A 23,532-nucleotide genomic window follows, 5' to 3' on the forward strand; every position below is an offset into this window, starting at 1 on the left:
ATAACTAACCCTGGAGGCAAAAAAATAAAAAAGATAGCATAGTATTGATGCAAAAAGACTGGTGCCTGAGGCTCAGAGTTCCCTGGTTCAGTCGCCAGCACCACTATTAGCCAGAGCTGAGCAGCACTCTGGTAAAAATAAAAAAATTAAACTAAGTAGGAAAAAGGAAGTAGAAATTGAGAAGTGAGATGCTGATATAGTGGGATCAGCATTCCCTGTGGTGCTTTGGGTGAAACAACAGCTAGTTCAAAGAAAACTGTGTTTTAGACTTCTGCCTCATGTAACTATAACATTCGTGCCATTAACTAAGAAAACACTGATGAAAGCAACTCTGAAAAGCTAGGACTTGGAAGTGGGTAGGTCATGAGTTTTGTACATGTTCTATTTGAAGCATCTGATTAAAGATTTCAAATTGGGGGAGATGATGTTCTGGAGCATAGTGCATGTGTTCCATGTGGACATCTGTGAAGACAGATCATGGAATGGAGAGGAAGACTGAGTGAGGCAGCACATGGCACAGTTAAGGGTGTCGGCTCCAGCTATAGTCCGATGGTAAGAACCTCAAGGAAAAAATAGTTAGCAGAAGACTGTAGTATAGAGGGCCATTTAAAGTGGATAATTCAGTGGTTTTAGTATGCTCAGAATTGTGTGATCACAGTTTAGTGTAAGATGTAGCGTCAGTGGGGGCAGAGTGATGGCGCAGCAGGTTAAGCGCACATGGCGCAAAGCACAAGGACTTGTGTAAGGATCCCAGTTCGAGCCTCCGGCTCCCCACTTGGAGCGGAGGTTGCTTCACTGGTGGTGAAGCAGGTCTGCTGGTGTCTGTCTTTCTCTCCCCCTCTCTGTCTTCCCCTCTCTCCATTTCTCTCTGTCCTATCCAACAACAGTGACAGTAATAACAACGACGATAAATAAGGGCAACAAAAGGGGGGAAATGGACTCCAGGAGCAGTGGATTTGTAGTGTAGCACTGAGCCCCAGCAATCACCCTGGAGGCAAAAAAAAAAAAAAATCTAGACTGTTTCCATTTGCTAGAAAAGCAGAAATTTAAAAAATCAAACTTGCCAGTGCTTTGGTATTTTATACATAATAATCAAGTCTCACCATAGGGGGGCCACCTAGAGTTCTTCCCCTGTGATTGGTTTTTGTACCTCCTCTAATTTTTCCTCTTACCTGTCTGCTTTCTATTTCAGGACTCATATGAACGAGCAAAGCATATCTTGAAGACTCATGCAAAAGAGCATAAAAACCTAGCAGAAGCTTTATTGACCTATGAAACTTTGGATGCCAAAGAAATTCAAATTGTTCTTGAGGGGAAGAAATTGGAAGTGAGATGATAACTCTTTTGTAAGAGGCTTTGCTGGCTTTCTTGCAAGAATATCAGTAGCTTTGTGGTAGTTTTCTTTTGTGACGCTTTCTTTCCCCGTTGACAAGGTGTATCACTCAAGTGTGTGAAATGCTGTCAGTCTATCACATTTATCCAACTTTCATTATTTTCATGATGACACCTCTTGCAAGTTAGCAATCCACAGCAAATGTGCTAAATAAAGAACTATCGGGATTGAAAACAGCTTGTCTGATAAATGTCAATCAGCCAAGATTTTATTGTTTGTTACTCTATTAGATGTGAATAAAATTGTGCCTTTAGTTCCTGGAAAGTATTTTTACTTGCACAAGTAAGATTGTTGAAGCATTCATTATCTTTATTTCTAGTTATTATTTTATCTTTGATACAGTGCAATTTGACTGTTGGTAAACCATACTTCAGCTCACATCAGTGGAAACTTCACTGCTATACATTTAATTACGTTACTGATTGACGGTATACAAAACATTTTTGTAAGTCCTAAGATTAGAAAATTGTAAACATGCAGATTCAATTGGAATTTAAATGACCATCGCCTTTAAAAATGAAACTTGAATTTTTTTTTTCTTTTCAACACTGCTGCACTGGCTAATGATTTATTTCAGAGTGGTAGCATTTTGTTAAACAAGTAACATCTCAAATTCTGAATGACTGTAATTATGCTTGTCATTAAAGGTAAAATTAGATCAAAACCTAAGTCCCCTTTCAAGTGAACTTTTGAATTACCCGGTGTTAGAAATGGAATCTTGTGTTTACTTCTTATTCAGTATTGTGAATATGAACATGTTGTTACAGGATTTACAGATGAACTTATTTAACTCAACAGAAAAAAAATATTTTAGATCACACTGTATTGGACTTGCAACCAAATTATATACTTAAAATGATTTTATTAAAATTACCAGCAGTTTTCTAATAACTTTTAAGCTGTATTTGGTCTTCATTGAAGAAGTTGATGGAGGGAACTCGTTACACAATGTTTTTGATCCTATTTTCTTCTGTTATTGAAATTTACATTTTTAATGTAATTTCAAAGTTGGGGAAATGTTACTGGGATAATACAAGGACTTCCCTATACCCTTGATCCAGATTCATCAGGTGCTTTAATGCATTGTCTTGTTTTTATAGTTCCTCCTTCCCTTGCTTCTTTCCCCTTCTCTTCTCTGCATATATGTATGTGTATATATATATATCAATGTATATGTGTATGTTGATATGTATATACACCAATAAAAGTCTTATCTAATTGAATAAAAAATTTACAGATAATATATTGAAATAGAATTTACATATTATTATCACACATTTGTTTCAGAGATGAGGCCTCTCCCGTGTGCTTTCTTCACTTCTCTAGGCTTTTTAGAGAAAGAGACACAGCAGGGAGTCGGGCGGTGGCGCAGTGGGTTAAGCGCACGTGGCGCAAAGCGCAGGGACCAGCGTAAGGATCCCGGTTCGAGCCCCCGGTTCCCCACCTGCAGGGGCGTCGCTTCACGGGCGGTGAAGCAGGTCTGCAGGTGTCTATCTTTCTCTCCCCTCTCTCTCTGTCTTCCCCTCCTCTCTCCATTTCTCTCTGTCCTATCCAACAACAAAGCAACGTCAACAATAGCAATAATAACCGCAACGAGGCTGCAACAAAAAGGGGGAAAAATGGCCTCCAGGAGCGGTGGATTCATGGTGCAGGCACCAAGCCCAGCAATAACCCTGGAGGAAAAAAAAAAGAGAGACACAGCAGGAGAGGAAATAGCAGCATGGCTTCCTTCAGTGCTGTAGTATTCCCATGCGGTGTGCAGGGGACTGGAACCTGCAGCTTGCAGAGGGCAAGGCAGACACCCTGCCAGATCAGCTATTTTGCCAGCCTCCCACCCCCTAAGCAGTTTCTTTTCTCTTCTTTAAATACTGTGTTTGTTATTAGATAGAGACAGAAATTGAGGGTGTAGGGAAAGAGGAGAGACACCTGCAGCACTGCTTCACCACTTTTGAAGCTTTCCCCCTGCAGGTGGGGATCGGATCAGGTGCTTGAACCTGGGCCCTGTTTTTTGTTTGTTTGTTTCCATTGAGGCATTTTATTTGCACTTACGTATTACATTCCTAGAAAAGGAATCCCAGGATTTTCCCTCCTGTGTGTTTTCGTCTTCTTCATGGTCCATAATACAAACTGAGGTTGTCAGTACAATGAAACCAAAGTGACAGGATGGGAGCAGGTTATTTTGCCATTTTTCTAGGTCTGAGCTGCACATCAAATCTAGGGCTGATCACACTTGTTTAACCTGCCAGTGAGGTTGACAATTTTCCCCGCTCTGTGATCATCAGTGATTTCAAATTCGTCAATGTAACCATGTTTCATCATCACAGTTAGACACCAGACAATGACTTTGAAGCACGGTCTAATAAGAACCTGGCGTTTGGGAGTCGGGCGGTAGAGCATTAGGTTAAGCGCATGTAGCACAAGGACCAGCGTAAGGATCCTGGTTCGAGCCCCCAGCTCCCCATGTGCAGGGAAGTCGCTTCACAAGCAGTGAAGCAGGTCTGCAGGTGTCTTATCTTTCTCTGTTTTCCCTTCCACTCTCCTATCTAACAGCAGTAACATCAATAACAATAATTAAAACAAGAGCAACAAAAGAGAAAATAAATATTAAAAGAAAAAAGAACCTGGCGTTTGCCTCTTTTTTCAGCATTCTTGGTGCTCTTGAGAGCCTCGGCCAGGACATTCATGAACACTATTATGGTGGCACGGGAAGATGGTGGGAAGAAGATGGGAGGGGCAAACGAGGTCCTTGTGTTTTATAATGTGTGCTCAGCCAGGTGCACCACCACCTGACTCCAACAATTTCTTAAATAACCCATATTCTCCTCATTGATTTGTGTATTTTCTGTTAATCGGCTCTCAAAAAATATTTACTGGGAGTCCGGCGGTATTGCAGCAGGTTAAGCGCACGTGGCACAAAGTGCAAGGAGTGGCGTAAAGATCTCGGTTCAAGCCCCCGGCTCCCCACCGCAGGGGAGTCACTTCACAGGCTGTGGTGAAGCAGGTCTGCGGGTGTCTTATCTTTCCCCCTCTGTCTTCCCCATCTCTCTGTCCTGGCCAACAACGATGACATCAACAACAATAAAACCAGGGCAACAAAAGGGAATATTTTTTAATAAATATATTTACTTATTTATTGGATAGCGATAGTGAAATCAAGAGGAGAGAAGGAGAGTAGCAGTACCTGTAGCCATACTTCACTGCCTGCGGAGCTTGCCCCTCTGCAAATGGGACCTGGGGGCTTGAACTTGAATCCTTGTGCACTTCAGCGTGTTCTCAACTAGGTGTGCCACCACTGGCCCCCTCATTGTTTTCTATAGCCATGCTTATTCTTTAGGCTACTTAATATTTAATTACTAAAGTATATCAAGGTAGGATGCAGATGCAGCTGTGTAGTACCCAGATACATGTTTTTGATGACTGAGCTATAATTTGCACACAGTTCATCCACTCAAATATGTCAGTGGTTTTAGACTACGGAGATAACTGTGTAGCTATCCACAATCGACTTTAAGACTTTTTCACTACCTCATAAAGGAGCCTCATTATTACTGGTCACTCCCCATTTCCTTTACTCTCACCTTTAAGCAACCACTAGCCTACTTTTCTGTCTCCATGGAGAATCCTACAGTGTGTCTTTTGTGACTGGTTCTTTCACTTAGTATAATGTTTTCAAGTTCACATCTATTATATTTGTTTCCTATGCTGCTGCAACAAAGTACCACAAACTGGGTAATTTTATAAGAACAGACATTTGGCCTCAGGATTGGTGGATACCAGAATGCTACAGTCATGGTAGTAGGTCATGCCTTCTCCGAAGGCCCTAGAGGAGAATCCTTGTCTTTTTCAAATTCTGAGGACTTCCTGGAAGTGCTTGATTTGCAGTGGTATCCCAATCTCTGCCTATGTTATCAGGTTTGGGGGACTTAACCTGGAATCTGAGAGTCTCGAGCATGATAGTCTCTGCATAACTATTAGGCCGTCTCCCCCACACTGGGATTGGATTTTAAGTGTCTGGATTAAGTGGGATGATGTGCAGAACCAAATAAAGAACCGGATGTGGGAGCATTTGGAGAGGAGCTGGATACAGGATTTGACAAGAGCTGAGGGTGGAGCCAGGAGGGAACTAATCAACTAGGTGGAGAACAAACTTGGCTCTACATGATGCCCTGGCTTCAGTGCCCAGCACTCTAAGGGAGCACCACAGACAATGTCAAGGAGGTCTTTAGATGATCCCGTCATGCTTTGTCTTTCCTAGTTGTCTTTCTCAAGTGTAGAATAGAAGCTTAGTGTAATAGCTTGGTGTAGGTAAGAGCTTTGAGCCATCATTGCATGAAAGTTCAAATGGAAACCTGTGAGATTGTCTCCAACCCCTGAATTAAGATAGTTAGCCAACAGCTGTATTACCTCCCAAGAGGAAAGGTAGGTTTCGTGCTACCTCTGTAATGTTGCAAGGATGGTATATACCCTATTATGTTTCTGTTTGATGTACTAGCCTGGCCTTTTCTTCGAAAACTAGGTGAATCGGGAGTTGGGCGGTAGCACAAGCGGGTTAAGCGCAGGTGGTGCAAAGCACAAGGAAGGCATAAGGATACCGGTTGGAGCCCCTGGATCCCTGCTTGCAGGGGAGGTGCTTCACAGGCGGTGAAGCAGGTCTGCAGGTGTCTGTCTTCCCCTCCTCTCTTCATTTCTCTCTGTCCTATCCAACAACGACATCAATAACAATAATAATAACAACTACAAAAGCAATGAAAAACAAGGGCAACAAAAGGGAAAATAAATTAAATATATATATAATTAATTTATAAATAACCCTAATTTTCATATATATATATATGAAACCTTAACCCTAATTTTCATATATATATATATATATATATATATATATATATATATGAAAGATAGATGAATCTTGAGACCATGTAGATTGTAAATGTAACCAAATAGTAGCTCCAATCACAGCTGCTGTTTTGGACTTGCTATTCAAGAACAGATTTTTAAAAAAATATTTTATTTATTCCCTTTTGTTGCCCTTGTTGTTTTATTGTAGTTATTATTGTTGTCGTCGTTGTTGGATAGGACAGAGAGAAACGGAGAGAGGAGGGGAAGACAGGGGGAGAGAAAGACAGACACCTGCAGACCTGCTTCACCGCCTGTGAAGCGACTCCCCTGCAGGTGGGGAGCCGGGGTTCGAACGGGATCCTTATGCCGGTCCTTGTGCTTTGCGCCACCTGCGCTTAACCTGCTGCGCTACAGCCCGACTCCCAGAACAGATTTCATAAAGCCTCAGGTACATAGTATGTGGCCACTGACTGGGCAAATAAACTCTTTTATGCCCATTACAAAAAAAAAAAAAAAAGGATTGGAAACAGTTAACATTTAACTGGCATGGGTAAATTATTCATTTTCTTTTGCTTCAGGATTACATTGTCCACAAAGCACAGTGACAGCTGAATAGAAAAAGAAGGCCTTCAATTTAAGTTGAAAAGTTTAACCAGCATAGACTGTTAAACTGGCTTCAAAAAAGAGGAAGAGGGATTCCAGCTTCAAGCCTTACAGATTTGGGGTGATGCAACTATTTATGTATAATTTGCAGTTTTCTTGTTGGTATGCATGAGACCCCTTCTGTTTCATTTGGTTTAAATCCCCCCTTCTTAACACTATTCTATTTACATAACCACTTCATTCTATTTACATAACCACTGTTAACAAGTTCCACCCTCCCTCCAGGGCATTTGTGGTTTAGTGATAGGATTCTCGCCTAATCTGCCCCCTCTTTGTCACACTCTGATTTTCACCAGTCACTTTTCTCTCCACCCTCTCTATGTCACATCCTGTTTCCACCCTACTTGGCAAGTATATATAAAGACAGCATTGTGAGTTTTACAGTACTTTACCTTGAGTTTAGCTTAGCTGGTCTTAGATTGTGCTGCACGTCCTGCATGAATAAAGAGATACTGCCTACAGCTCAACCATGAGTCCCTGGTCGTCTGTTACCCGCCCGTGCCCGTGAAGCCAGCCCGGCGAAAACAACATAACCCGTCGAAAACAACATTTTCTAGGAAAAAGCATGAGGGGGAAATACGTGCATGCCTCACTGAGGAACTTACAGTGAACTTAGAACATTGCTGCATGTACCAAAAAAAAAAAAAATCAGCAGATAAAGGTCATTGAGGGTTGTGCTTTTTATTTGAGAGAGTGTCTACCTGGGGCTTGTTCAGAGAAAGGGAGAGATGCCTACATCTTCCCACTGGAGCTTGGGTCTTTATCTTCTAGCTTGTGTTTTCTCTAAGTACCTGCCAGATTTTGTGAAATCTCCCGTTTACAATTCTGTAGCTTTATAAAGTTCTTTCACTTGGGTGGCAAATAAATCCACATCAAAACAATAATCATAGTAGACAATGTGTCGGCACACTACAAAGAGAAAAAGGCTTACACAATATATGGGGACATATTCAGTATTTACATAAGAAAAACATCAAAAGAGAAGTTTTTAAAAAATATTTATTCCCTTTTGTTGCCCTTGTTTTATTATTATAGCTATTATTGTTGATGTCGTCGTTGTTGGATAGGACAGAGAGAAATGGAGAGAGGAGGGGAAGGCAGAGATGGGGAGAGAAAGACACCTGCAGACCTGCTTCACCACTTGTGAAGCGACTCCCCTGCAGTTGGGGAGCCGGGGGTTTGAACCAGAATCCTTATGTCACCTGCACTTACCCCGCTGCGCTATTGCCCGGCTCCCAAAAGATAAGTTTAACCTGAGAAAAGTTAAAAAATAAATAAACAAACATTAAGGTTGGGTCAAATGGGAAGGTTAAGAAATACGTATCAACGCGTGATTTCATCTGGAAAACGTGCACTGATTCCTCGTGCATTTGCACTGGGTGACACACACTCCTGCGATCCCTGAAACCATGAAAACAGTTTTTTGTTGTTGCATTTGTTAAATCCCAGGGAGACTGGCTGGTGCCTAGAGGGACAGGGTGTGAGAGGCAGTAACTCTAGAATAGTTATAAGTATAGTTGCTTTTTGAGTTTGAGTTTTAAGAATAGTTTAAATATAGTTGCTTTTTGCCCTCCTGCCCAGTGAGGTGGAAAATTCCTTGCCCTTTTCCCCACGACAGAACCTAAGAGGCCATCAATTATTTTGACAGACCTTGCAGCGAGCAGGACTCATCATGACCTCTGCAACAGAATACTGTTACCAGACAGTTAAAAATGGCCTGACAAATGATGACCTGATAGATTGCAAACAGATGGTCGGTGGTCCCAATAAAGAACAAAAAAATGTGGTGACCCCCACTTTGGCTGGGACCTATTGGTCTGGTGTGATGTCTAAAACTAGCCCATGCTTTGCTCTGAATAGATCAGGCTTTTGCTAAGTTTGAAATGATTGGATATAGGCTGGTAAGGTGATGTGTTCCCCCTCCCTGAGTGTAGTCTGAATTCCTATAAATTGTATGGTTTGAGCTTTGTTCAGGGTCGAGCTTGGTAGACTAACACCAGTCACCATCTCGGCCCGGATTGCAATTCGTGAATAAACATCTTTTGCTTCCTTGCAGTGGATGGTGGTTTGATTTCGCTCTTTAACACAGGGGACGTCTGAAACGGGGGTAAACAGACTCAGAAAGCTAATCCTAACTGTAGGGTTAGAACGCAGTGTTCAGCACGCTCAAGTTCCACGCCACTCCGGCTCCCAAGCAGTGCAAAGCCCGCTCTCGGTGGCAGAGATGCGGACACCCGCGGACGCGCTCCCTGCCAGCCACGGGGGACAGCCGCACCTGCGCCGGCTCTTGAGATTTGAGCAGCTGCCACCGCGTGCGCATGCGCTTTGGGTACCACTGGCCGCGGGGGAGGGGGAGGACTCTGCGCACGCGCAGTGACGCCATCTCGTGGTCGCGCACGCGCACTTCAGTCGATCTGAATTGCTCTGCTGCTCCTCGGCTCTGGCTATGGGGCCGTGCGTGTCGGCGGCCACGCTGAGACTCAGGGCGGCTCGTAGGCGGCGGCGGTGCTGAGCCCCGAGGCTTGGAGCCCGGAGGAGCTGCGCTGCGCCGCGCCAAGGCCTGTCTGCTCTGCAATGAAGAGCTTCTTCGGCTTGCGGAGCCTGCGCTCCACCAGCAGCCCGCGGGTGGATGGCGGGCGGGAGGGCGGGAGCGCAGCCCCGGGCGGGTACCGCATCCGCGGCCGCGAGCTCGGCAAGATCCACAGGGCGGCCAGCGCGGGCGACGTGGCCCGGGTGCAGCAGGTGCTTCTGCTCGGCAAGAACGGCCTCAATGACAGGGACAAGATGAACAGGTAACAGTGGCCGTGGGCGCCCCGCACTTGGGAGAAGCGATCCTCCCGGGCTCAGCCTGGCGGGGCCACCCTCCATCACCTAAGCTCACCCTCCACCACCTGGAGCCCACCCTGCATCACCTAAACCCACCCTCCATCACCCAAGTCCACCCTCCATCACTTAAACCCACCTTGCGTCACCTGGAGCCCACCCTGCATCACCTAAACCCACCCTCCATCACCTAAACCCACCCTGCATCACCTAAACCCATGCCCCGTCACATTCCATCACCCAAGCTCACTCTGCATTACTTGGAGTCCGCTCTCCACCACCAAGCCCAGCCCATCACCCAGGCCCATGCTCCAGCACCCAGCCCCTCCTTCCATTGCCTGAGCCTCTTCTCCATCACCAGGAGTGCATGCTCCTTCATGCTCCAGCACCCAAGCTCACCCTGGATCACTTGGAGCCCAGCCTTCATTGCCCAGAAACACTCTCCGTCACTTGGAGCACTTGCTCCGTCACCTGGAACTCATCCTGTGTCACCTAAGCACATGCTCCTTCACCCCAGAGCACCCTTCCTCACTCCAGTCTACATGCCTGTGTTAAGGGCCTCCACGGTCCATTGACCCTGGACTATAGACAGCTTATCCAGGGCCTAGGATACGGGCTGGTTTTGTGAGCACACAAAAAAAGAATTATTCTTTTTTTTTTTTAATTAATTTTATTTTTGAGAGAGATGAAGAGAGAGAAAAGAGAGAGGAGAGAGAGAGAAACACCAGAGCACTGCTCAGCTCAGGCTTATGGTGGTGCAGGGGATTGAACCTGGGACTTAGTAGCCTCAGGCATGAGAGTCTGTTTGCATAACCATTATGCTGTCTCCCCCACCCACAAAAGAATTATTCTTAGAGAGCACTTAATGGACAACATAAAATGATTTATCTATTATCAACAATAATAGAAATGAGACCCCCTGGGAGTGGGGCGGTAGCGCAGTGGGTTAAGCGCAGGTGGCACAAAGCTCAAGGACCGGCTTAAGGATCCCAGTTCAAGCTCACGGCTCCCCACCTGCAGGGGAGTCACTTAGCAAGCAGTGAAGCAGGTCTGCAGGTGTCTGTCTTTCTCTCCCCCTCTCTCTTCCCCTCCTCTCTCCATTTCTCTCTGTCCTATCCAACAACAACGACATCAGTAACGACAACAATAAAACAAGGGCAACAAGGGAATAAATATTTAAAAAAAAAAAATGAGACCCCCTAAACCCAACCCCAACTTCAACCCTAACCTCCTAACCCAACTTCAGATGCAATGCCAACAAAACCCTACTCACAACCCAAGCCAGCCTAACCTTAACTCCAGTCTCAACCCTCAACTCCAGTCTCACCACACAACCCAGCCCCAACTCAAGAATGAAAAGAAAGGAATGACATTCGGCATGCACCACATATTATCTGTAACAAGGTTTTGTAACATGTCATATACTCTAGAAAAATACATAAATATAACAGTAATTTCCCATAATAGGTCATCTCCTAGGGTAAAAACTAATTCTGATAGACACCAATATCCAGTTTTGGATACTGGAACCTGGTGGCTGAAAAAGAGTTAAAACATAAGGCAGAACAAATTGCTAACTAATCATGAACCTAAAGACAAGAATATTGCAGAAGATTTGGGGTCTCCATTTTGAAAAAAGCTAGTAGGTCTATTTTAGGTATATTCCAAGGAGCCTATGACCCTACTAGTTTTTGCCTGAGCTTCACATCTAATATGCAGGTGACCTAAGTTATTGTCTGGGTAGATGGTGTCATAGTTGGTGTTTTTAATTAAATTAAAAAAAATCTTTTTTAATATTTATTTTCCCTTTTGTTGCCCTTGTTCTACTGTTGTAGTTATTACTGTTGTTATTGATGTCGTCGTTGTTAGGTAGGACAGAGAGAAATGGAGAGAGGAGGGAAAGACAGAGGGGGAGAGAAAGACAGACACCAGCGCACCTGCTTTACCGCCTGTGAAGCGACTCCCCTGCAGGTGGGGAGCAGGGGCTCCAACTGGGATCCTTACGCAGATCCTTGTGTTTGGCGCCACCTGCGCTTAACCCGCTGTGCTACCGCCCGACCCCCTTAATTTTAAATTTTATTTATTTATTTTCAATATTTATTTATTTATTCCCTTTTGTTGCCATTGCTGTTTTATTGTTGTAGTTATTATTGATGTCGTCGTTGTTGGATAGAACAGAGAGAAATGGAGAGAGGAGGGGAAGACAGAGGGGGAGAGAAAGACAGACACCTGCAGACCTGCTTCACCACCTGTGAAGCGACTCCCCTGCAGGTGGGGAGCCGGGGGCTCGAACAGGGATCCTTATGCTGGTCCTTGCGCTTTGCGCCACCTGCGTTTAACCCACTGCTCTTAACCCACTGCACTACCGCCCGACTCCCTTATTTATTTATTTTACCTCCAGGATTATTGCTGGGGCTCAGTGCCTGCACTACAGAATCCACCACTCCTGGAGGCCATTCCCATTTTGTTGCCCTTGTTGTCATTATTGTTATTGTTGCCATTGATGTCGTTGTTGGATAGGACAGAGAGAAATGGAGAGAGGAGGGGAGACAGAGGAGGAGAGAAAGACAGACACCTGCAGACCTGCTTCACCACCTGTGAAGCGACCCACCTGTAGGTGGGGAGCCAGTGCTCGAACAGGGATCTTTACGTCAGTCCTTTGCGCTTTGCGCCACGTGGGCTTTGTGCCACGTGCACTCTGTGCTGTGCTGCGCCACCACCCGACCCTCATGTTTTTAATTTTTATCGTGTAATTGTAAATTGCATTTTAATGTGGGATCTTAAAATGTGAGAAAATGAGCATCTTAGAGTTACTGAAATGCTTTATAATTATAAAGCATGTCAGCCAAGTAGGCATGATTATATCATTTTGCCTAATTCAAATGGCTTTCAAATTGGTAGTAATACTAACAATTTGAATATAATCTAACAACACTGAATTGCTATCTGTGCTAGGACTTATTCTAAACGTTGCTTAGATTCTTATTTAAGTACTCTAATAGTGTCCTGTGAGAACATCTTTTTAAAAATACCATGAATGTCTATATGCATTGGATAGAAGCAGGGAGAAATTGAGAGGGAGAAGGGGATAGAGAGGGAAACAGAAACACCTGCAGCCTTTCTTCAAGACTCACGGCTTCCCTCTTGTAGGCGGGAACTAAGGGCTTGAACCTGATCCTTGCCCATGGCAGCATGTGTGCTCAATCAGATGTGTCACCTCCTGTCCCCGAGACAACTTCTTTGTAATCCCCATTTTATTGATGAGTAGTTGAGGCTGAGCAAACACCTATATTCATGGCAGCACTGTGTGCAGCAGCCAAGATATGGGAACATCCACAGTGCCCACAAATCTATGAGTGGATAAGGAAATTGTAACAATAGAATACTACTCAGCTGGGAGTCAGGCGATAGCTCATCGTGTTAAGCGCACACGGCGTAAAGCGCAAGGACTGGCGTAAGGATCCGGGTTTGAGCCCCCGGCTCCCCACCTGCAAGGGAGTCGCTTCACGAGCAGTGAAGCAGGTCTGCAGGTGTCTGTCTTTCTCTCCTCCTCTCTGTCTTCCCCTCCTCTCTCCATTTCTCGCTGTCCTGTCCTACAACAACGACATCAAGAACAACAACAGTAAAACAACAAGGGCAACAAAAAGAATAAATAAATATTACAAAGAACCATTTTAATAAAAAGAAAAAAACAAAGAATACTACTCACCTGCGAGAATTGATGGAGGATCCTATCTTTTGCTACAGCATGTGTGGGCTTGGAGGGGATCATGCCAGGTTAAATAAGCCAGACAGAAAAGCAGAAATACCACAAGCCTCATTCAGATGTGGGACTTAAGAAACAAAATAATTGACCAAAAAAGGGTGAAGCATAAATAATCTCTTGGTCTGTACCTGTGGGTCTGGAGCTCTTAGGGGAGGGCCAGGAAGCATACTGGCTGATAGTGGATGGAGGTTGGGGTGACATTGGGGTGGAGGGTGAGGTGTGTTGGCACACATTTTTGAGGAGGTATGAAATTATTCCCCTGAGACAACATGGTCTTATTAGAAAAATAAAAGAGAGGGCCAGGTTGTGGCGCACCTGGCTAAACGCACACATTACAGTGCACAAGGCCTCAAGTTCAAGCCCCTGGTCCCCATCTACAGGAGGAAAGCTTCACTCGTGCCTCTCTTTTTGTCTCTTTATTCCCTCCCTCTAAATTTCTCTCTATCGCTATCTAATAAATTCACTAGGGGCCAGGCAGTGGCACACCTGGTTAAGCACACACACTACAGTGTGCAAGGACCCAGGTTCAAGTCCCTGGTCCCCATCTGCAGGAGGGAAGCTTCACAAGTGGTGGAGCAGTGCTGCAGGTGTCTCTCTGTCTCTCCCCCTTCTCTGTCTCCCCTTCCGTCTCAGTTTCTGGCTGTCTCTATCCAATAAATAAATATAGATAATAAAATAAAAGATAAGGTAAATATTTAAAAAAGAGAAAGACTAGGCAATAGCTAATAGATGACAGAGTCCTAGTAGTATTCAGGCCAGAGTTGAGTGGAATCTAAAGTCCACGCTCTTGCTATGTAAATCAGCTATTTTTTCTAATAAGAGGACTGATAAATCTTAGACATTTTTCAGAAGAAAACTAAGTACTTCTTTTGAAGACACAGGAATAACTTGCTCTGTAATGTTTACAATTATGTGAATAATCACATACTCTGATACCATTCCCTACAATTTCCTCCTTCTCACTTTCATAGGACTGCCCTGCATTTGGCATGTGCCAATGGCCATCTGGAAGTGGTGACTCTCCTTGTGGAGAGAAAATGCCAGCTTAACCTCTGTGACAGTGAAAACAGGACAGCTCTGATTAAGGTACGTCAGAGCCAACTCTGTCAGCAGGACCTGGATTGGAGTTAACTTCTAAGAATAAAAATGAATCCACCTCACTTAGACATAACTAACTGCTGAGATCTGTGGAGTGTTTCCTTTGAGCATACTGGATTTACCATCTGTTTCTTGTGACGCTAACAGGCTGTGCAGTGCCAGCAGGAGGAATGTGCAGCTATTCTGCTTGAACACGGCGCTGACCCGAATCTGAAGGACACCAGGGGAAACACTGCTCTCCACTATGCCGCCTCGGGCCAGAGTGTGTCAATAGCAGCAAAGCTGCTTTCATACAGTGCTGACATTGAAGCAAAAAACCAGGTAGAAATCAGCCAACCTTACCTACAAGATATTTGAAGTGCGTGTGTGGGCTTGCTGTTTTGTTATTTCTCTCTGGGGACAGGGATCAAATACAGGGTCTTACACACACAAAGCTATATTCCAAGCCTGTGTGTGTGTGTGTGTTTTAGGTCTCAAAGCTCTAATTTACTAATGCGTATGTGTATTTTATATGTATAGATACATATGTATAAACAAATACACAGTGACTACATCAGGTCCTGTCACTGTAACAGCTCTAAAGCCAAATGAGGGAGATTTAGGAAAAGGTGTTATTTTTGGAAAGGGCAAAGCTCTTTGTCTCCTAGTTGCATTCCTATTCCAGAAGGAAAATTTTTGCATTAGTGCCTGGGTATGGGTAGAGGGTTCAGGGGCCACAGGGCTGGAGGCCTGGCAGGGAGCAGGGCAGTGGCATACACATGCAGGAAGTGAGGGGCCTCCAGGTGGGAGCAGGGTGGAAAGACCTGGCAGCTGGCATGGGGAGCTGGGTGTTGCTGCTGTTGACTAGTTCCTATTTTATTTAAAGGGGGAGAAAAGATTTTATCAACTTGATTTCTCTCATTGTCTAAGGCCAAAGAGGGGCAAAAAGAGAGCACTCAGACATACGAGGGCCAGTCTGGAAATTAGCCATTTGAGGAGAACTACCAAGATAAGGCTGTTTCTTATTTTTGTGTCCTTCAGTTTAATAATATTTGGACTGCTTCATCAGTTTGGTGGACTAGTGGGTTCTTAGTTTGGGAAAGGGAGAAGGGCGAGTTTCAGCCTCACTTAGGTGCTCATTTTATCGGGTTGTCGGAAAAGTCCTGATGTAATTTTCTATGTAGAAATGTGTCATGACGTGGACTGGGAGGTAGCAAAGTGGATAAAACACTGGACTCTCAAGCATGAGATCCTGAGTTCAATTCCTGGCAGCATACATACCAGAGTGAAGTCTGGTTCTTTTTTTTTTTCTTTCTCCTCCTATCTTTCTGGTCAATAAACAAATAAAATCTTTTAAAAATTTTTTTAAAAAGATTTAAATATGTGTCATGACTTTTCCAACAATGTATTATTTATTTAATTAGTTTTTTAAAATTTATTTGTGAGGAAGAGAAACAAAGGACAGACAAAGCACTGCTCAGCTCTAGGATATGGTGGTGCTGGGAACTGAGCAGGACCTGTCAGAGTTCTACCACTAAGCCTCCTCCCAGGCTGCAGGAAGGAAGAGTGTTTTAAAGGGAATGTAACTCAGGTGAATTTTCAGAACAGTGAGAAAGAAGGCCTTTTTTTAAAAAAAAAATTTTTTTAGAGCACTTTTTAAAAAATCATCTTTATTTATTGGGTAGAAACAGCCAGAAATCGAGAGGGAAGGGGGTGATAGAGAGGGAGAGAGACAGAGAGACACCTGCAGCCCTGCTTCACCACTCGTAAAGCTTTCCCCCTGCAGGTGGGGGCCAGGGTCTCGAACCTGGGTCCTTTCACACTGTAACATGTCGCTCAACCAGTTCCGCCACCACCCGGCCCCCCCCCTTTTTAAGAAGATGCAAAAATTGAGGGGACAAGGGGAGGTGGAGAGGGAGAGAGACAGACACACCTATAGCACTGCTTTCACCGCTCATGAAGCTTCCTCCTTGCAGGTGGGGTGTGGTGGTTTGAACCTGGGTACTTGTGCATGGTGATATGTGCTTTATCAGGTGTGCTACTGCCTGGCTGTAAGAGGGTCACTTTTAATTTACTTCCTGCATTAAGGTCAGAGGCTCTCTCCTAGGCTCTGAAATTCAGTTTAAAACTAGCTAACTTTGCAAATGATAAATTTATGTTGCTGTTTCTGTTTTTACAGGACGGCCTCACACCTCTTTTACTTGCTGTAAGTGAGAACAAACAACAAATGGTGGAATTTTTAATGAAGAAGGAGGCAGATCTACTTGCATTAGATAAAATGCAGAGGTGTGGTGGTTTTCTTTATATGTTCTATATTCTAGATTGGTAATAGTCACGTTAATCAGAAAGATTAAATTAACAAGAAGAGGCCAGATATATAACAGTTGGCATGTTGTAAGAAATGTCAAAACATTGTTAGAAGGAAAAGCGATATTTTTGCTTTTAAAAGGTAATTTATTTTTTTTCTTTTAATATTTATTTATTTATTCCCTTTTGTTGCCCTTGCTGTTTTACCGTTGTAGTTATTATTATTGTTATTGGTGTTGTCATTGCTGGATAGGGCAGAGAGAAATGGAGAGAGGAGGGAAAGACAGAGAGGGGGAGGGAAAGATACTCCAAACACAGTCAAATTCCACCTTGTGTTTCCCTTTCTGTTCTTCTTTCTTGACTTCTGTTTATGTTATGTTTTAATTATTATTATTTGATAGAGGGTGAGACAGAGAGAGAGAGACAACAGACACCTGAAGCACTGCTCCACTGCTTGTAAAGCTTACCTCAGCAGATGAGGGCCAAGAGCTTGAACTTGGGTCCTTAACAGGAGAAGGAATGATTTTAACTGGGCAGTATAAAGAACAGTATAGGGAGTCGGGCGGTAGCGCAGCGGGTTAAGCACGGGTGGTGCAAGGCACAAGGACCGGCGTAAGGATCCCGGCTCAAGCCCCTGGCTCCCCACCTGCAGGGGAGTCGCTTCACAGGCTGCAAAGCAGGTCTGCAGGTGTCTATCTTTCTCTCCTCCTCTCTGTCTTCCCCTCCTCTCTCCATTTCTCTCTGTCCTATCCAACAACGATGACAACAATAATAACTACAACAATAAAACAACAAGGGCAACAAAAGGGAATAAATATTAAAAAAAAAAGAGCCGTGTATACCAAAATTTTCATTCTTCTTCTGCAGAAAAAGAAAACAAAAGAAAGCTAAGCCCTGTCCATGCCTTATCAGTCAGTTAAAAGTGAACATGAAGATTAACCATCATTTTAAGGAAATTTGCTAGTTCAGAGTTTGAGTGTGTAGAGAAGAAATAGAAGTAGTCCAAGTCAGGCTCAGTTTCTTAGTGTGACTAGCCACACTAATAAAGAAAATTAGGCGATGTAATTTAATGAGGTGGTCTACTTGTAAAGAAGCCTAGCTTCAAATTATGCAATATCTGAGATAACTTGAGTTAAAAAAAAAATCACAAAGAATGTACAGCTAATAGTAAAAATTTAATAGCACTTCTTGAAAAATTGCAGCTTGTCAAAACCTCTGGATAAATACACATTGAGTTTTATGTAGAATTCCAAAATAGTTCCAACTGAAAAGGTCAAGTTCAAATTATTCCATTGCTTCACTATTTCTCTGAGCACTTTTTTTGCAGTGTAGAGGTGGGGGGTGGCAAAGATGTTTATCTTTTTTTAAATTTATATATATAGTTTTAAATATTTATTCCTTTTGTTGCCCTTGTTTTATTGTTGTAGTTATTGATATCATCATTGTTGTTGGATAGGACAGAGAGAAATGGAGAGAGGAGGGGAAGACAGAGAGGGGGAGAGAAAGACAGACACCCGCAGACCTGCTTCACCGCTTGCAATGTGACTCCCGTGCAGGTGGGGAGCCGGGGGCTCAAACCGGGATCCTTATGTGGTCCTTGCGCTTTGCACCACTGTCCTTAACCCACTGCGCTATCGCCTGACTCCCTTATCTTTTTTATTTTATTATTATTTTTTTTAATCATGAGAGAGAACCAGAACATCCCTCTGGCATAGGTGGCAAACTCAGGGTCTCATATTTGCAAGTCCAGTGCTCTGCCTACTGCATGACCTTCAGCCTGCAGGTGTATTCCCTTTATTAAGCCTGATGGAGTAACGTAGTTAGATCTCTGTTTTTATGGAGACTTTGAACTGAACAGAAGTGATTAGCCCAATGACAAGTAGCTAATGGTAACTTAAATTTTTTTATTCTATTTATTTATTTATTAGACAGATATAGCCAGAAATCAAGAGGGAAGAGGATGGTAGGGAGAGAGACAGAGAGACACCTGCAGCCCTGCTTCACCACTGGTGAAGCTTTCCCCCTGAAGGTGGGGACCAAGGGCTCGAACCTGAATCCTTGTGCACTGTAACATGCAGTCAACCAGGTGCGCCATCACCCAGCCCTGCTAATGGTTATAGAGCTGGAACTTCTGTGTTCCAGAGAGTTCCCGTTATGCGAGGCTGAGGCCGGTTGCCTCAGTGAGCTCTGTTGCCTGTGTTCAGACTGCTGTACCGTACTCTTCTCCAAATTGCCTGTTGAATAGAAAGTTTATAAGATGTACACATTTCCTGTATCTGATAGAATTAGTTTGGATGTTATCTTTGTGGTCTGAAATAACTCTTAAACAAAAGGGATCCTTCAAACAGAAGGATGAATATGGGATGATCTCACTCTCAGGCAGAAGTTGAAAAACAAGATCAGAAAAGAAAACACAAGTAGAACCTGAAATGGAATTGGCATATTGCACCCAAGTAAAAGACTCTGGGGTGGGTGGGTGGGTGGGGAGAATACAGGTCCATGAAGGATGATAAATGACATAGTGGGGGTTGTATTGTTAAATGGGAAACTGGGGAATGTTATGCATGTACAAACTATTGTATTTACCGTTGAATGTAAAACATTAATTCCCCAATAAAGAAATAAATTTTTAAAAAAAGAATTTAAATGTTCCAAAAAAAGAATTTAAATGTTCCTCGTTATGTGTATTAAAATAATAATATTACTTCTTACCTTTTTTTTTTTTTTTGTGCAAAGTCATCGCCAGCTGGTCTCTGAATATAAAGAAGAAAAGAAATCTATAAATTCTTCTCAGAACAGCAATCAAGGTCAGAATTCAAACTGTGAATTCATCTTTAGAGTCAGGCGTTAGGTAAACAAGGTAACAATAAGGAAGCCTTGGTAATGAAAGAGCAATGAAACACAAACACACAGAAATTGTACATGTGTGTGTCCTTTTCCTTAACTTTTCCAGAATATAGATCCAAAACACAGGAGTTCACTTGTAAGTAACAATTTTTGATAAGTACCTATTTTATGGTAGGTAAATGTAAAGGAGAGAGTGTAAGTTTTTCATGATCTCCGATATGACAGTTAATGTGCACTCTTATATAGTCTCTAGGTGTGGACCCCAGAGAATGAATACTTTTCTGCAGACCATCAGTTTTATACGTTAACTACATTCTGTATTTTTCTGTTGGTGATTTGACAAAATGTATTTGACTTACTTTTTTTTAGAAGCCTATGAGAAGTCTGAGGAGGACTCTTTAAGCAGGTAGGATTATTATTTTTTTTTCCTCCAGGGTTATTGCTGGGCTCAGTGCCTGCACCATGAATCCACCGCTCCTGGAGGCCATTTTCCCCCCTTTTGTTGCCCTTGTTGTTGTAGCCTCGTTGTGGTTATTATTATTGCCATTGTTGATGTTGTTAGATAGGACAGAGAGAAATGGAGAGAGGAGGGGAAGACAGAGGGGGGGAGAGAAAGACAGACACCTGCAGACCTGCTTCACCGCCTGTGAAGCGACTCCCCTGCAGGTGGGGAGCCGGGGGCTCGAACTGGGATCCTTACACCGGTCCTTGCGCTTTGCGCCACATGCGCTTAACCCAATGCGCCACCGCCTGATCCCCAAGCAGGTAGGATTTTATGGGTCTTAGAGAAACACAGCTTAATGGTGGGGATATGGGGAAGAGAAGCTAGCCTTTTTGAGTGTTTTCTTATGGATGAGGCTCTGTATTATGTGCTTATTAGCATTTGCTACCTCCTGTAGTCAGTATAATACTGTCAGAGTTGCTCTGTTGTTTTCCTTTGTGTTTTTTTTTTAAATATTTTTTTTCCCTTTTGTTGCCCTTGTTTATCATCGTCGTTGTTATTACTGTCGTTGTTCCATAGGACAGAGAGACATGGAGAGAGGAAGGGAAGACAGAGAGGGGGAAGAGAAAGACAGACACCTGCAGACCTGCTTCACCGCTTGTGAAGCGACTCCCCTGCAGGTGAGGAGCCGGGGGCTCGAACTGGGATCATTATGCCGATCCTTGCGCTTCGGGCCATGTGCACTTAACCCGCTGCACCACCGCCCAGCTCCCATAGAGTTGCTCTGTTGTTAAGAGCTCACCTTTTTTTTTTCTTTCTTTCTTTCTTTCTTTCTTTCTTTCTTTCTTTCTTTCTTTCTTTCTTTCTTTCTTTCTTCCTTTCTTCCTTTCTTCCTTTCTTCCTTTCTTCCTTTCTTCCTTTCTTCCTTTCTTCCTTTCTTCCTTTCTTCCTTTCTCTTCCTTTCTCTTCCTTTCTCTTCCTTTCTCTTCCTTCCTTCCTTCCTTCCTTCTTTCCTTTCCCTTTCTTTCTTTCTTTCTTTCTTTCTTTCTTTCTTTTTTAAACTAATTAAGCCTCTGTGGTTCAGGGAGATTGACGATAGTTACCAAGGAGCTGACTCATGAGTTGACTGTCAGCTGGCCTGGTTGCCATGGGCATTCTTTTATCCTTTTGCTTATACTTTGCAAGTATTGGCAGCACCGGCACAAAATACAGATCCAAAACATAGCAACTCGAAGAATTGAGTTGTGTGTGTTAACTTTGTCATGGAATTTGTCTAAAAACCCAGCTAAGCCAAGTATTTGTCCTAAAATGTCTAATAGTTGTAGTAGTAGCTAAGAACTTTTTTTTTTTGTATTGTTTTGTTTTGCCTCCAGGGTCATTGCTATGGCTTAGTGCTAGCACTACAAATCCACTATTCCTGGTGGCCTTTTTTTTTTTTTTTCCCCATTTTTTATTGGATAGGACAGAGAGAACTTGAGAGAGGAGGGGGAGATAGAGAGTGGGGGCAGGGGTGAAAGACAGACACTTGCAGACCTGCTTCACCATTTGTGAAGTGACCCCCGTGCAGTTGGGGAAACCCGGGGCTTGAACCAGGATCCTTGCACAGGTCCTTGCACTTCTTAGTATGTGCGCTTAACCTTGTGTGCTATCACTTGGCCCCTTGTTTTTTTATGGCCACCAGGCTAATCGCTGGTGCCCATGACCTAGTGGCTATTTTCCTTTTTTTTTTCTTCTTTTCCTTTTTATATTGGTGGCTAGGACAGAGAGAAATGGAGAGAGGAGGGGGGAGATAGAGGAGAGACAAAGAGACACCTGCAGACCTGCTTAGCCACTTATGAAATGTCCCCCTTGCAGATAGGGAGCAGAGGCTCAAACGCAGGTCCTTGCACATGGTAGATAACTTGCTTTTACCAGCAAAATGTTAGGCCAGATCTCAGTCAGCTATGCTACAATTCCCACTCCCCCAGCCCTCGCTCCTACTACACATTGCACGAAACCAGCTGCTTGGCCCAAATTTTACTCGAGATTTTTAGAGAGAGGGAGAGAAGCCAAGGCTCTGTTCCACCGTTCATATATCTCTACTTTCTTGCTGCTCTTGTTGTTGTTGTCACTGTCAAGGCTTCACTGCTCTCGGGCCAACTTTTTAGCTAGAAAGAAAGAAGGAGGGAAGGAACGAACACCACAGCTCTGAAGTTTCTCCCCAGTTCTCTGGAGACCTGGCTCGAACCTGGGTCACGTATATGGCAAAGCAGGCACCCTCTTTGGTGAGCTATCTTGCCACCCCCCTGCTTCGGTACTTGATACCGCCTTTGGTTCTGTCACATGGTGCCAGGGACTGAACTCAGGGTGTCACACCTGGAAAGTACAGACTCTACCCAGTCACCTCCTAGCCCAACAATAGTTTCTATTTTGTCTTAGGTTATCAGGTTTGTTCCAGTTGAGGTAATAAATGTCATGTCAAACACCAGCTGGTTTTTACAGTTAACTTTTGAAACTTTGGTGGGGTTGGGGTGGGATGTGAGAAGCTGATCTTTCATTTAATATATATATATATATATATAATTTCTATTTTATTATTGAATAGAGACAGAGAAATAAATTGAGAGGGGAGGGAGCAGTAGGGAGGGAGAGAGCAAGAGAGACACCTGCAACCCTGCTTCAACACTTGTGAAACTTCCACCCTGCAAGTGGGAGCCAGGGGCTTGAACCCAGGACCTTGAGTTCTGTAATATGTGCGTTTAACCAGGTTTAACCCCACCTGTCCCCTCACTTAATATTTTTAATGTAGAAATGAAAGTACTCATTCTTGTTTTCCATTTTATCTCTAAAGACTTTCCAACAAGCCTGACATTGATGATTCATGGCCTACATCAGATGATGACTTTGAATTTGAAACGAAGGTAAAGTAGTCTCTAGTGACATTAATTTTTCTGCTTTGCACATTTCAGTGAATCTCTTCTAGGGGGAGATAGGAGGTATCCATTGCATTATTTTGCTTAATAAAATAACCTTAGAGGAAAGTTTGTCTGTAGGTTGTAAGAATATTATTAAGAAAACTCAAGATTGGGGAGTCGGGCAGTAGTGCAGTGGGTTAAGCGCACATGGCGCAAAGCACAAGGACCGGCATAAGGATCCTGGTTTAAGCCCCCGGCTACCCACCTGCAGGGGAGTCGCTTCACAGGCAGTGAAGTAGATCTATAGGTGTCTATCTTTCTCTCCTCCTCTCTGTCTTCCCCTCCTCTCTCCATTTCTCTCTGTTCTGTCTAACAATGACTACATCAGTAACAATAACAGTTACAACAACAAATTAAAAAAAAAACAACAAGGGCAACAAAAGGGAAAATCAATAAATATAAAAAAAAATTAAAAAAGAAA

General features: G+C 43.5%; 2 protein-coding genes across 5 annotated transcripts in view; both read left to right on the forward strand.

Moving 5' to 3' along the window:
* Positions 1 to 2,284, forward strand: part of YME1L1 (YME1 like 1 ATPase) — a 42,541-nt gene extending 40,257 nt beyond the window's left edge. Inside the window, exon 19 of the mRNA XM_007525907.2 lies at positions 1,193 to 2,284. Coding sequence (XP_007525969.1) covers positions 1,193 to 1,336 — 144 coding nt within the window. The 3' untranslated portion in view covers positions 1,337 to 2,284. The remainder of the gene's footprint in view (positions 1 to 1,192) is intronic.
* Positions 2,285 to 9,309: 7,025 nt separating this feature from the next.
* The window catches only part of ANKRD26 (ankyrin repeat domain containing 26), an 83,453-nt gene continuing 69,230 nt past the window's right edge, over positions 9,310 to 23,532 (forward strand). For all 4 annotated transcript variants that reach the window (XM_060192350.1, XM_060192353.1, XM_060192351.1 and 1 more), the window contains exons 1-7: positions 9,310 to 9,687; positions 14,456 to 14,570; positions 14,730 to 14,903; positions 16,741 to 16,847; positions 19,605 to 19,675; positions 20,085 to 20,121; positions 22,988 to 23,057. In XM_060192350.1, the coding sequence (XP_060048333.1) occupies positions 9,470 to 9,687; positions 14,456 to 14,570; positions 14,730 to 14,903; positions 16,741 to 16,847; positions 19,605 to 19,675; positions 20,085 to 20,121; positions 22,988 to 23,057 (792 nt within the window). In that variant the 5' untranslated portion in view covers positions 9,310 to 9,469. The remainder of the gene's footprint in view (positions 9,688 to 14,455; positions 14,571 to 14,729; positions 14,904 to 16,740; positions 16,848 to 19,604; positions 19,676 to 20,084; positions 20,122 to 22,987; positions 23,058 to 23,532) is intronic.

The sequence above is a fragment of the Erinaceus europaeus genome, chromosome 6 (assembly GCF_950295315.1).
Source record: "Erinaceus europaeus chromosome 6, mEriEur2.1, whole genome shotgun sequence".
Classification (NCBI taxonomy): domain Eukaryota; kingdom Metazoa; phylum Chordata; class Mammalia; order Eulipotyphla; family Erinaceidae; genus Erinaceus; species Erinaceus europaeus.